Raw genomic sequence first — 13,294 nt, 5'->3', positions numbered from 1 at the left:
AGTGGTGTTGGTCCAGGTATGTTCTAATGCCTCTCTGCCACTGCATCGTACCTACTCCACTCTACTCTACTCGCTTTATTTATTTTTTTGGTAACTGGTACTTCGTTCATTTTCGTTTTCCCCCACCCCCCCCCCCACCCCACCCCCCGTCATTGTAGCTGGTCGTCATAGCGAGGGTATCGAGGGCTAAATTAGCGACCTTTTTGTGAGACTAAACTCTTTGTTCTTGGTGGTAACTTGTGTTGCTGTTGGTTTTGTTTCATAAATTGTAACGGCCTCTGCCTGGGTCCACTTCTGGTGGCAGTCGGGGAGGTATTCCGTACGCGCTTTCTAATCAATAATAGTCTCCACACTTTCAGTTCCGTTGTCAGATATCAAATGGATATCCGATTTATTTAGAAAAGCAATTTACATGGAAGATGGGACCAAAGCGGTCAGAAAACTGTGTGCCTTTTCCCGTTCTACACCCACCCAGGTGATTACCATCACTAATTTATGCCCTCAGCTGTGCTGTGCCTGGTCCGCCTAGACCGTGGCGTTCAGGCAAGTCAGGTGAACCACAGCCCACAATACAACTGAGGCCAATCCATTTCCCCCAGAATAGGCAAACACTGGGCAAGCATTCCCTTTTTGGCTACACAGATAAATCATAACATTCACATAAATCATATCCTTCTATTTGATATAATAATAATAATAATAATAATAATAATAATAATAATAATAATAATAATAATAATAATAATAATAATAATAATAATAATAATAATAATAATAATAATAATAATAATAATAATAATAATAATAATAATAATAATAATAATAATAATAATAATAATAATAATAATAATAATAATAATAATAATAATAATAATACATAACTAAAACACTCATATGGCTCTTACATAAATAAATGAGGCAGAATACACTGGGAATGTATATTTACATTTATACAGTGGTCTGCCGTGTTTCACGTAACTTTTTTGGTATCACTTCTACCCACTCGGAACCTCGACAGAGCAGGTACTAAAAAAAGTACCCGGTACCAGGTACCATCCAGGTACCAGGTACCATCCGCAAATTTTGCCAATGGAAAACCAAAAAGGCAGAGTAGAGTAGAGTCGAGTCGAGTAGGTGCCATGCAGTGGAAAAGAGGCATTAATAGGCCCCATTGCAGAAGACAGGCTACCTTATGATGTGCTATATAGGGAACATAGATACAGGCTGCAAGAAGAAAACAGCCTTGTTGTCTGTGTGGAACATTTCCTCAGAGTGATGCCTGTGAATGATGACTCCATGATGACCATGAACGAGAGCCACTATCTAGATATATCTAGTATCGTTCCTGTTTGGCATTAGTTGAAAAAGCGAGCGTCCGCTAACACAGGCGTGCCCTCCTCTCAGAAGTGTCGGACGAGGGACGATAAGTCAAGACCATGGTGATGTCGTCTGTGACACGTCGAGGTGGATATCCTCCCAGCTCCGAGCGCCCGGACCCGCGAGAAGCTGCACCCTGGAGCAGACGGACTATTGTTGTCCTCCTGGCCCCTGGGGGCCCCCTGGGGGCGGGGCTTCCTGTCTTCCCCGCGAGGCAGGGGGGATTCGGCTGGACACCCGTTTACATCCTCCAGTGTTTCACACCGAGACGGTGCGCTGAAGAGCTGACCCCCAGTCTGCCGCGGTGAGACCGTCCTGTCAGTCGGACGCTGAAGAGCTGACCCCCAGTCTGCCGCGGTGAGACCGTCCTGTCAGGGTCACGGCCGCTACAGATGAAGTGGCTAGCAGGGGTGGCCAACCAGTCAGAGACTAAGAGCCACAAAAATGACTGTGGTACCACAAAGAGCCACACCATATACCAGCGTTTCTCAACCTTTTTTTTCAGTCACGGCACCCTTCATGTGTTTATAGGTCTCACCCTCTGGCCTCTGACGTTGCTAATGTCTTTTTTATTTGGGCCTCACAGGGTTAAAAGTACCCTGCGAGACCCACGGTTGCAAAATTTCAAAATCACTTTTAGCCATTTAAAAAAAAAAAAAAGTCTGTAAATGTTTATTTAAAAATGTTTAAGCACATGTATAGTCAATTGGTCCTGTTGTTCAGACTCACAATGCTATTTGATAGTAAATGTGTTTATATGTCCCACCCTCTGGCCTCTGAAGTTGCTAATTTCTTTTTAATTTGGGCCTCACAGGGTTAACCTCTTAAGCCCGAGATATACAGTAAAAGTGAAATATAAGATTATAGAAATCTCAGGGCATTGAGTCGGAAACCGGCGCATATTGACAGGAGGAAGTGGCACATCCAAAAGTGAGTGTAGTCTTTTGAAGGAAGAGACTCTGGGCTTTCAAATTTAGAAAAACTACCCTACCCAGCTCACACCAGCCCCTGTCAATCATCTGACTTCTGAATTTACTTTTTAATTTCTCTTATTTTTTGGGATTATCTCCCACAAACCTGAACGTTATTGCCATAAAACGGAACGCAGTTAGTTTCTCTACCTTTCTGTGAACGTCTTTCAAAAAACGGTGTTGCAAATATGATGAAAAATGGTGGAGAAATTTACATTATAAAAAAGATGGCAGAATTCAGTACTGTATCTACAAAACCTTCTGTTTAATCATCTTTCCTTTATTCATTTGCTTAGAGATTTTTCAAGTCTGGTAAATTTTTGCATGGTGTTATTCACAGTCAAAGATAACTTTTAATTTTTTTGAATTGATATTCTCCTTTGGTTCATTACAATTTACTCAAGCCTAGTAACAGACACACTATTTCTGACACTGGGAATACATTCCCTGAGATCCATAGATGTCCCTAGATTCAGATACCAAGAACATGCAAAGGGTCCATATACAATAAAATCTGTAAATGTTTATTCTACGTAATTTATTTATTATTATATATATATATTTTTTTATGGATGGAAGAGCCACACATTGACGGGCAAAGAGCCACATGCGGCTTGCGAGCCGTGGGTTGGCCACCCCTGGGCTAGTGTCAGAGCAGGACTATGTGGACTCTTATCTTAGAGGTCCTCTTATCTTATCTCCTCTGTGAGAGACGAGGGCTTCTCCTCTGGGAGACATGATGCTTCTCTTCTGAGACACGAGAGCTTCTCCTCTGGGACATGAGGGCTTCTCCTCTGAGACACGAGAGCTTCTCCTCTGAGACACGAGAGCTTCTCCTCTGAGACATGAGGGCTTCTCCTCTGAGACATGAGGGCTTCTCCTCTGAGACATGATGCTTCTCCTCTGGGACATGAGGGCTTCTCCTCTGAGACATGAGGGCTTCTCCTCTGAGACATGAGAGCTTCTCCTCTGAGACATGAGAGCTTCTCCTCTGAGAGACATGAGGGCTTCTCCTCTGAGACATGATGCTTCTCCTCTGAGACATGATACTTCTCCTCTGAGACATGAGAGCTTCTCCTGTGAGACATGATGCTTCTCCTCTGAGACATGATGCTTCTCTTCTGAGACATGATGCTTCTCTTCTGAGACATGATGCTTCTCCTCTGAGACATGATGCTTCTCCTCTGAGAGACATGAGGGATTCTCCTCTGAGACATGATGATTCTCCTCTGAGACACGATGCTTCTCCTCTGAGACATGATGCTTCTCCTCTGAGACACGATGCTTCTCCTCTGAGACATGATGCTTCTCCTCTGAGACACGATGCTTCTCTTCTGAGACATGATGCTTCTCTTCTGAGACATGATGCTTCTCCTCTGAGACACGAGAGCTTCTCCTCTGAGACATGAGAGCTTCTCCTCTGAGACACGAGAGCTTCTCCTCTGAGACATGAGAGCTTCTCCTCTGAGACATGATGCTTCTCCTCTGAGACACGAGAGCTTCTCCTCTGAGACATGATGCTTCTCCTCTGAGACATGATGCTTCTCCTCTGAGACATGATGCTTCTCCTCTGAGACATGATGCTTCTCCTCTGAGACATGATGCTTCTCCTCTGAGACACGATGCTTCTCCTCTGGGAGACATGATGCTTCTCCTCTGAGACATGATGCTTCTCCTCTGAGACACGATGCTTCTCCTCTGAGACATGATGCTTCTCCTCTGAGACACGAGAGCTTCTCCTCTGAGACATGATGCTTCTCCTCTGAGACACGATGCTTCTCCTCTGAGACATGATGCTTCTCCTCTGAGACATGAGAGCTTCTCCTCTGAGACATGAGAGCTTCTCCTCTGAGACATGATGCTTCTCTTCTGAGACACGATGCTTCTCCTCTGAGACACGAGAGCTTCTCCTCTGAGACATGATGCTTCTCCTCTGAGACATGATGCTTCTCCTCTGAGACATGATGCTTCTCCTCTGAGACATGAGGGCTTCTCCTCTGAGACATGATGCTTCTCCTCTGAGACATGATGCTTCTCCTCTGAGACATGAGGGCTTCTCCTCTGAGACATGATGCTTCTCCTCTGAGACATGAGAGCTTCTCCTCTGAGACATGATGCTTCTCCTCTGAGAGACATGATGCTTCTCCTCTGAGACATGATGCTTCTCCTCTGAGACATGAGAGCTTCTCCTCTGAGACATGAGAGCTTCTCCTCTGAGACATGATGCTTCTCCTCTGAGACATGATGCTTCTCCTCTGAGACATGAGAGCTTCTCCTCTGAGACATGATGCTTCTCCTCTGAGACATGATGCTTCTCCTCTGAGACACGATGCTTCTCCTCTGAGACATGATGCTTCTCCTCTGAGACATGATGCTTCTCCTCTGAGACACGAGAGCTTCTCCTCTGAGAGACATGATGCTTCTCCTCTGAGACATGATGCTTCTCCTCTGAGACATGAGAGCTTCTCCTCTGAGACATGATGCTTCTCCTCTGAGACATGATGCTTCTCTTCTGAGACACGAGAGCTTCTCCTCTGAGACACGATGCTTCTCCTCTGAGACATGATGCTTCTCCTCTGAGACATGATGCTTCTCCTCTGAGACATGATGCTTCTCCTCTGAGACATGAGGGCTTCTCCTCTGAGACATGATGCTTCTCCTCTGAGACATGATGCTTCTCCTCTGAGACATGAGGGCTTCTCCTCTGAGACATGATGCTTCTCCTCTGAGACATGAGAGCTTCTCCTCTGAGACATGATGCTTCTCCTCTGAGAGACATGATGCTTCTCCTCTGAGACATGATGCTTCTCCTCTGAGACATGAGAGCTTCTCCTCTGAGACATGAGAGCTTCTCCTCTGAGACATGATGCTTCTCCTCTGAGACATGATGCTTCTCCTCTGAGACATGAGGGCTTCTCCTCTGAGACACGAGAGCTTCTCCTCTGAGACATGAGAGCTTCTCCTCTGAGACATGATGCTTCTCCTCTGAGACATGATGCTTCTCCTCTGAGACACGATGCTTCTCCTCTGAGACATGATGCTTCTCCTCTGAGACATGATGCTTCTCCTCTGAGACACGAGAGCTTCTCCTCTGAGAGACATGATGCTTCTCCTCTGAGACATGATGCTTCTCCTCTGAGACATGAGAGCTTCTCCTCTGAGACATGATGCTTCTCTTCTGAGACACGAGAGCTTCTCCTCTGAGACATGATGCTTCTCCTCTGAGACATGATGCTTCTCTTCTGAGACACGAGAGCTTCTCCTCTGAGACATGATGCTTCTCCTCTGAGACATGATGCTTCTCCTCTGAGACATGAGAGCTTCTCCTCTGAGACATGATGCTTCTCCTCTGAGACATGATGCTTCTCCTCTGAGACATGATGCTTCTCCTCTGAGACACGATGCTTCTCCTCTGAGACATGATGCTTCTCCTCTGAGACACGAGAGCTTCTCCTCTGAGACATGAGAGCTTCTCCTCTGAGACATGATGCTTCTCTTCTGAGACATGAGGGCTTCTCCTCTGAGACATGATGCTTCTCCTCTGAGACATGATGCTTCTCCTCTGAGACATGAGGGCTTCTCCTCTGAGACATGATGCTTCTCCTCTGAGACATGATGCTTCTCCTCTGAGACATGATGCTTCTCCTCTGAGACATGATGCTTCTCCTCTGAGACACGATGCTTCTCCTCTGAGACATGAGAGCTTCTCCTCTGAGACATGAGAGCTTCTCCTCTGAGACATGAGAGCTCCTCCTCTGAGACATGATGCTTCTCCTCTGAGACACGAGAGCTTCTCCTCTGAGACATGAGGGCTTCTCCTCTGAGACATGAGGGCTTCTCCTCTGAGACACGAGAGCTTCTCCTCTGAGACATGATGCTTCTCCTCTGAGACATGATGCTTCTCCTCTGAGACATGATGCTTCTCCTCTGAGACACGAGAGCTTCTCCTCTGAGACACGATGCTTCTCCTCTGAGACATGATGCTTCTCCTCTGAGACATGATGCTTCTCCTCTGAGACATGAGGGCTTCTCCTCTGAGACATGATGCTTCTCCTCTGAGACATGATGCTTCTCCTCTGAGACATGATGCTTCTCCTCTGAGACACGATGCTTCTCCTCTGAGACACGATGCTTCTCTTCTGAGACACAAGAGCTTCTCCTCTGAGACACGAGAGCTTCTCCTCTGAGACACGATGCTTCTCCTCTGAGACACGAGAGCTTCTCCTCTGAGACATGATGCTTCTCTTCTGAGACATGATGCTTCTCCTCTGAGACATGAGAGCTTCTCCTCTGAGACACGAGAGCTTCTCCTCTGAGACATGATGCTTCTCCTCTGAGACATGATGCTTCTCCTCTGAGACATGATGCTTCTCCTCTGAGACATGATGCTTCTCCTCTGAGACACGATGCTTCTCCTCTGAGACATGAGGGCTTCTCCTCTGAGACATGATGCTTCTCCTCTGAGACATGATGCTTCTCCTCTGAGACACGAGAGCTTCTTCTCTGAGACACGAGAGCTTCTCCTCTGAGACATGATGCTTCTCCTCTGAGACATGATGCTTCTCCTCTGAGACACGAGAGCTTCTCCTCTGAGACACGAGAGCTTCTCCTCTGAGACATGATGCTTCTCCTCTGAGACATGATGCTTCTCCTCTGAGACATGAGAGCTTCTCCTCTGAGACATGAGGGCTTCTCCTCTGAGACACGAGAGCTTCTCCTCTGAGACATGATGCTTCTCCTCTGAGACATGATGCTTCTCCTCTGAGACATGATGCTTCTCCTCTGAGACATGATGCTTCTCCTCTGAGACACGATGCTTCTCCTCTGAGACATGAGAGCTTCTCCTCTGAGACATGATGCTTCTCCTCTGAGACATGATGCTTCTCCTCTGAGACATGATGCTTCTCCTCTGAGACATGATGCTTCTCCTCTGAGACATGATGCTTCTCCTCTGAGACATGATGCTTCTCCTCTGAGACATGATGCTTCTCTTCTGAGACATGATGCTTCTCCTCTGAGACATGATGCTTCTCCTCTGAGACATGATGCTTCTCCTCTGAGACATGAGAGCTTCTCCTCTGAGACATGAGAGCTTCTCCTCTGAGACATGATGCTTCTCCTCTGAGAGACATGAGAGCTTCTCCTCTGAGACATGATGCTTCTCCTCTGAGAGACATGATGCTTCTCCTCTGAGACATGATGCTTCTCCTCTGAGACATGATGCTTCTCCTCTGAGACACGAGAGCTTCTCCTCTGAGACATGAGGGCTTCTCCTCTGAGACATGATGCTTCTCCTCTGAGACATGATGCTTCTCCTCTGAGAGACATGAGAGCTTCTCCTCTGAGACATGATGCTTCTCCTCTGAGACACGATGCTTCTCCTCTGAGACATGATGCTTCTCCTCTGAGACATGATGCTTCTCCTCTGAGACACGAGAGCTTCTCCTCTGAGACATGAGGGCTTCTCCTCTGAGACATGATGCTTCTCCTCTGAGACATGAGAGCTTCTCCTCTGAGACATGATGCTTCTCCTCTGAGACACGATGCTTCTCCTCTGAGACATGAGGGCTTCTCCTCTGAGACACGATGCTTCTCCTCTGAGACATGATGCTTCTCCTCTGAGACATGATGCTTCTCCTCTGAGACACGAGAGCTTCTCCTCTGAGACATGATGCTTCTCCTCTGAGACACGATGCTTCTCCTCTGAGACACGAGAGCTTCTCCTCTGAGACACGAGAGCTTCTCCTCTGAGACATGATGCTTCTCCTCTGAGACATGATGCTTCTCCTCTGAGACATGATGCTTCTCCTCTGAGACATGATGCTTCTCCTCTGAGACATGAGGGCTTCTCCTCTGGGAGAGAGGGGGCGGCTCGGTTCCCACTGCCCGTCCACAGTGCAGATTGTCTGGGCAGCGCGTGCGACAGTCGAAGGTTCCTTTGAACACGTTCCCGACTTCACACAGGCAAAACAAACGATGGTAAACCACCCTCTTTTTCCTCTCCTTCAACCAAGAAACCGCGCTTGTTTGTCGGTCGACCGCCTCAACGTCGTGTTTAGTTACGTCGACTTGGAGTCGTCCTTGTTTTCTCACAGCAGTTCAGAGACTGAAACAGGCAGTTCAGAGACTGAAACAGCAGTTCAGAGACTGAAACAGACTGAAACAGGCAGTTCAGAGACTGAAACAGACTGAAACAGGCAGTTCAGAGACTGAAACAGGCAGTTCAGAGACTGAAACAGACTGAAACAGGCAGTTCAGAGACTGAAACAGAGACTGAAACAGACAGTTCAGAGACTGAAACAGACAGTTCAGAGACTGAAACAGCAGTTCAGAGCCAGAAACAGTCAGTTCAGAGACTGAAACAGGCAGTTCAGAGACTGAAACAGCAGTTCAGAGACTGAAACAGGCAGTTCAGAGACTGAAACAGAGACTGAAACAGACAGTTCAGAGACTGAAACAGACAGTTCAGAGACAGAAACAGAGACTGAAACAGGCAGTTCAGAGACTGAAACAGAGACTGAAACAGACAGTTCAAAGACTGAAACAGAGACTGAAACAGGCAGTTCAGAGACTGAAACAGAGACTGAAACAGACAGTTCAGAGACTGAAACAGAGACTGAAACAGGCAGTTCAGACACTGAAACAGAGACTGAAACAGACAGTTCAGAGACTGAAACAGCAGTTCAGAGACTGAAACAGGCAGTTCAGAGACTGAAAGAGACTGAAACATCAGTTCAGAGACTGAACAGTTCAGAGACTGAAACAGAGACTGAAACAGTCAGTTCAGAGACTGAAACAGGAGACTGAAACAGGCAGAGGAGACTGAAACAGGCAGTTCAGAGACTGAAACAGAGACTGAAACAGACAGTTCAGAGACTGAAACAACAGTTGAGACTGAAACAGGCAGTTCAGAGACTGAAACAGGCAGTTCAGAGACTGAAACAGAGACTGAAACAAACAGTTCAGAGACTGAAACAGGCAGTTCAGAGACTGAAACAGACAGTTCAGAGACTGAAACAGGCAGTTCAGAGAATGAAACAGACAGTTCAGAGACTGAAACAGGCAGTTCAGAGACTGAAACAACAGTTGAGACTGAAACAGGCAGTTCAGAGACTGAAACAGGCAGTTCAGAGACTAAAACAGCAGTTCAGAGACTGAAACAGCAGTTCAGACTGAAACAGGCAGTTCAGAGACTGAAACAGCAGTTCAGAGACTGAAACAGTCAGTTCAGACAGAAACAGGCAGTTCAGAGACTAAAACAGGCAGTTCAGAGACTGAAACAGTCAGTTCAGAGACTGAAACAGGCAGTTCAGAGACTGAAACAGCAGTTCAGAGACAGAAACAGCAGTTCAGACAGAAACAGCAGTTCAGACAGAAACAGGCAGTTCAGACTGAAACAGGCAGTTCAGAGACTGAAACAGGCAGTTCAGAGACTGAAACAGGCAGTTCAGACTGAAACAGCAGTTCAGAGACTGAAACAGGCAGTTCAGACTGAAACAGGCAGTTCAGAGACTGAAACAGGCAGTTCAGAGACTAAAACAGCAGTTCAGAGACTGAAACAGCAGTTCAGACTGAAACAGGCAGTTCAGAGACTGAAACAGCAGTTCAGAGACTGAAACAGTCAGTTCAGACAGAAACAGGCAGTTCAGAGACTGAAACAGTCAGTTCAGAGACTGAAACAGGCAGTTCAGAGACTGAAACAGCAGTTCAGAGACAGAAACAGCAGTTCAGACAGAAACAGCAGTTCAGACAGAAACAGGCAGTTCAGACTGAAACAGGCAGTTCAGAGACTGAAACAGGCAGTTCAGAGACAGAAACAGGCAGGACTGAAACAGCAGTTCAGAGACTGAAACAGGCAGTTCAGACTGAAACAGGCAGTTCAGACACTGAAACAGCAGTTCAGACTGAAACAGGCAGTTCAGAGACTAAAACAGTCAGTTCAGAGACTGAAACAGGCAGTTCAGACTGAAACAGTCAGTTCAGAGACTGAAACAGAGACTGAAACAGGCAGTTCAGAGACTGAAACAGCAGTTCAGAGACTGAAACAGCAGTTCAGACAGAAACAGCAGTTCAGACAGAAACAGGCAGTTCAGACTGAAACAGGCAGTTCAGAGACTGAAACAGTCAGTTCAGAGACTGAAACAGCAGTTCAGAGACATAAACAGCAGTTCAGACAGAAACAGGCAGTTCAGAGACTGAAACAGGCCGTTCAGAGACTGAAACAGGCAGTTCAGAGACTGAAACAGCAGTTCAGAGACTGAAACAGCAGTTCAGAGCCAGAAACAGGCAGTTCAGAGACTGAAACAGTCAGTTCAGAGACTGAAACAGGCAGTTCAGAGACTGAAACAGCAGTTCAGAGACAGAAACAGGCAGTTCATAGACTGAAACAGGCAGTTCATAGACTGAAACAGCAGTTCAGAGACTGAAACAGGCAGTTCAGAGACTGAAACAGTCAGTTCAGAGACTGAAACAGGCCGTTCAGAGACTGAAACAGGCAGTTCAGAGACTGAAACAGCAGTTCAGAGACTGAAACAGCAGTTCAGAGCCAGAAACAGGCAGTTCAGAGACTGAAACAGTCAGTTCAGAGACTGAAACAGGCAGTTCAGAGACTGAAACAGCAGTTCAGAGACAGAAACAGGCAGTTCAGAGACTGAAACAGTCAGTTCAGAGACTGGAACAGGCAGTTCAGAGACTGAAACAGTCAGTTCAGAGACTGAAACAGGCAGTTCAGAGACTGAAACAGGCAGTTCAGACTGAAACAGGCAGTTCAGAGACTGAAACAGCAGTTCAGAGACAGAAACAGGCAGTTCAGAGACTGAAACAGTCAGTTCAGAGACTGAACCAGGCAGTTCAGAGACTGAAACAGCAGTTCAGAGACATAAACAGGCAGTTCAGAGACTGAAACAGGCAGTTCATAGACTGAAACAGCAGTTCAGAGACTGAAACAGGCAGTTCAGAGACTGAAACAGGCAGTTCAGACTGAAAAAGCAGTTCAGAGACTGAAACAGCAGTTCAGAGACTAAAACAGTCAGTTCAGAGACTGAAACAACAGTTCAGAAACTGAACCAGTCAGTTCAGAGACTGAAACAGGCAGTTCAGAGACTGAAACAGTCAGTTCAGAGACTGAAACAGAGACTGAAACAGTCAGTTCAGAGACTGAAACAGGCAGTTCAGAGACTGAAACAGGCAGTTCAGACTGAAACAGGCAGACAAGACTTGTTTTCTCTTTTCTTGACACAAAGTCGACCAAACAAAGGTTGATATCAACCAGAATCACACACGCACACATGCACACACATATATACACACACACACACACACACACACACACACACACACACACACACACACACACACACACACACACACACACACACACACACACACACACACACACACACACACACACACACACACACACACACAGTTTATCTCAATCTTGGACAAACGGAAGTACATAGTTAGACGGGCTGGTAATGTTCAAAGTGTCTTTTGGGCACTTTTCTGATCACACATGCTGTACCAAGATAACAATAAGTGTCTCATGAAAGGCGCTATATAAATCCAAGAAATTATTATTATTATTAATAACAACAATTGTCCTTCAATTCCTAAGAAAAGTTACTGTATGCTAGTAGACTGGTACAGACAATGCTTTTCACAGTCCTCTTCAAGAAGTATATGTTTAGACAAAAAATATATATATAAATAATTACTACTATTACTAATCAACTCATTCTCCTAGCAAGGCTGACCATTTTTATTCTTGTCAAATCACAATGTGAGTATATTTGACTCCACACAAGTACACACCATTCTGTGTGTATTTGACTCTACAAGTCACCTTTAACACCATTGTAGTGTGTATCTGACTCCACAAGTCACTTTTAACACCATTGTAGTGTGTATCTGACTCTACAAGTCACCTTTAACACCATTGTAGTGTGTATCTGACTCCACAAGTCACCTTTAACACCATTGTAGTGTGTATCTGACTCCACAAGTCACCTTTAACACCATTGTAGTGTGTATCTGACTCTACAAGTCACCTTTAACACCATTGTAGTGTGTATCTGACTCCACAAGTCACCTTTAACACCATTGTAGTGTGTATCTGACTCTACAAGTCACCTTTAACACCATTGTAGTGTGTAACTGACTCCACAAGTCACCTTTAACACCATTCTGTTTGTATTTGGGCCCAAATAAGTCCCAAATGTTATAAAGTTGAATATACTATATACTAATAATATACTGATACACTGTGATCTCTGTGGAGGTCAGTTTTGTTAAAGGGAACCAACATTGTAGTGATCATTTCTTGGGAGTGGGGGTAAAAAACGATCTGACTGGCCCTGGACGACACAGAGGCGAGAAGGCCCTGGTTTCAGCCCCCTGCACCCCCCCCCCCCCCCCACCCCCCCACACACACACAAAAGAAGATAGTTTACCTGTCATGAAGATCTGAAAGGAAGCTAGAAGAAGCAGGAGCGCTTCGACAGTCTTCATGGTGCCTCCGTGTTCCAGCGATCAGCTCCGTGTCCCTCCTCTCCTCGCAGCAGGACTGAGCTGCCAGCGGTGGGAGAGGTGTCGGAGCTTTGGACCCCCCCCCCCCCCCCCCTCCACCCCCCCATGCCTCTTCTGCCACTTCCTTTAGACGAAGAAGGGGAGGAAATACAGCAGCTTCCCTTCTGACGAGGGGGGTGGGGGTCGGGCAGTGCGGGGGGAGGGGGGGGGGGGGAGGGGGCACGGAGCAGTGCGGTGGGAGTAATCGGCGGCCCCTCTCGGACAGGAACTCGAGCTCTGAGGATTGTTGTGTTTGTACTTCTTCGCCGACTCCTGTCACTTATTTTTTCCTGCCCTCACGTTGCAGCGCTTAGCGTGACCAGCGCTCCTGCGAGGCGTGTCTTCCTGAGACGTTCAGGGACACAGGCAGGGCTGTTTAT

The 13,294-nt window shown here is 46.5% G+C and overlaps 1 protein-coding gene across 2 annotated transcripts in view; it reads right to left on the bottom strand.

Annotated features, from left to right (window-relative positions):
- Nucleotides 1-13,049, bottom strand: part of LOC311227478 (uncharacterized protein) — a 77,328-nt gene extending 64,279 nt beyond the window's left edge. Inside the window, exon 1 of one of the 2 annotated variants that reach the window (XM_084313155.1) lies at nt 12,800-13,049. In XM_084313155.1, the coding sequence (XP_084169281.1) occupies nt 12,800-12,857 (58 nt within the window). In that variant the 5' untranslated portion in view covers nt 12,858-13,049. The remainder of the gene's footprint in view (nt 1-12,799) is intronic. The other variant, XM_084313154.1, reaches the window with a different exon arrangement.
- Between the last annotated feature and the right edge of the window lie 245 nt (nt 13,050-13,294).

Source organism: Notolepis coatsorum, assembly GCF_963971535.1.
Source record: "Notolepis coatsorum genome assembly, chromosome: 4".
Classification (NCBI taxonomy): Eukaryota; Metazoa; Chordata; class Actinopteri; order Aulopiformes; family Paralepididae; genus Notolepis; species Notolepis coatsorum.
Note: the sequence above shows the minus strand (reverse complement) of the source record. Positions and strands in the feature narration are given on the sequence as shown.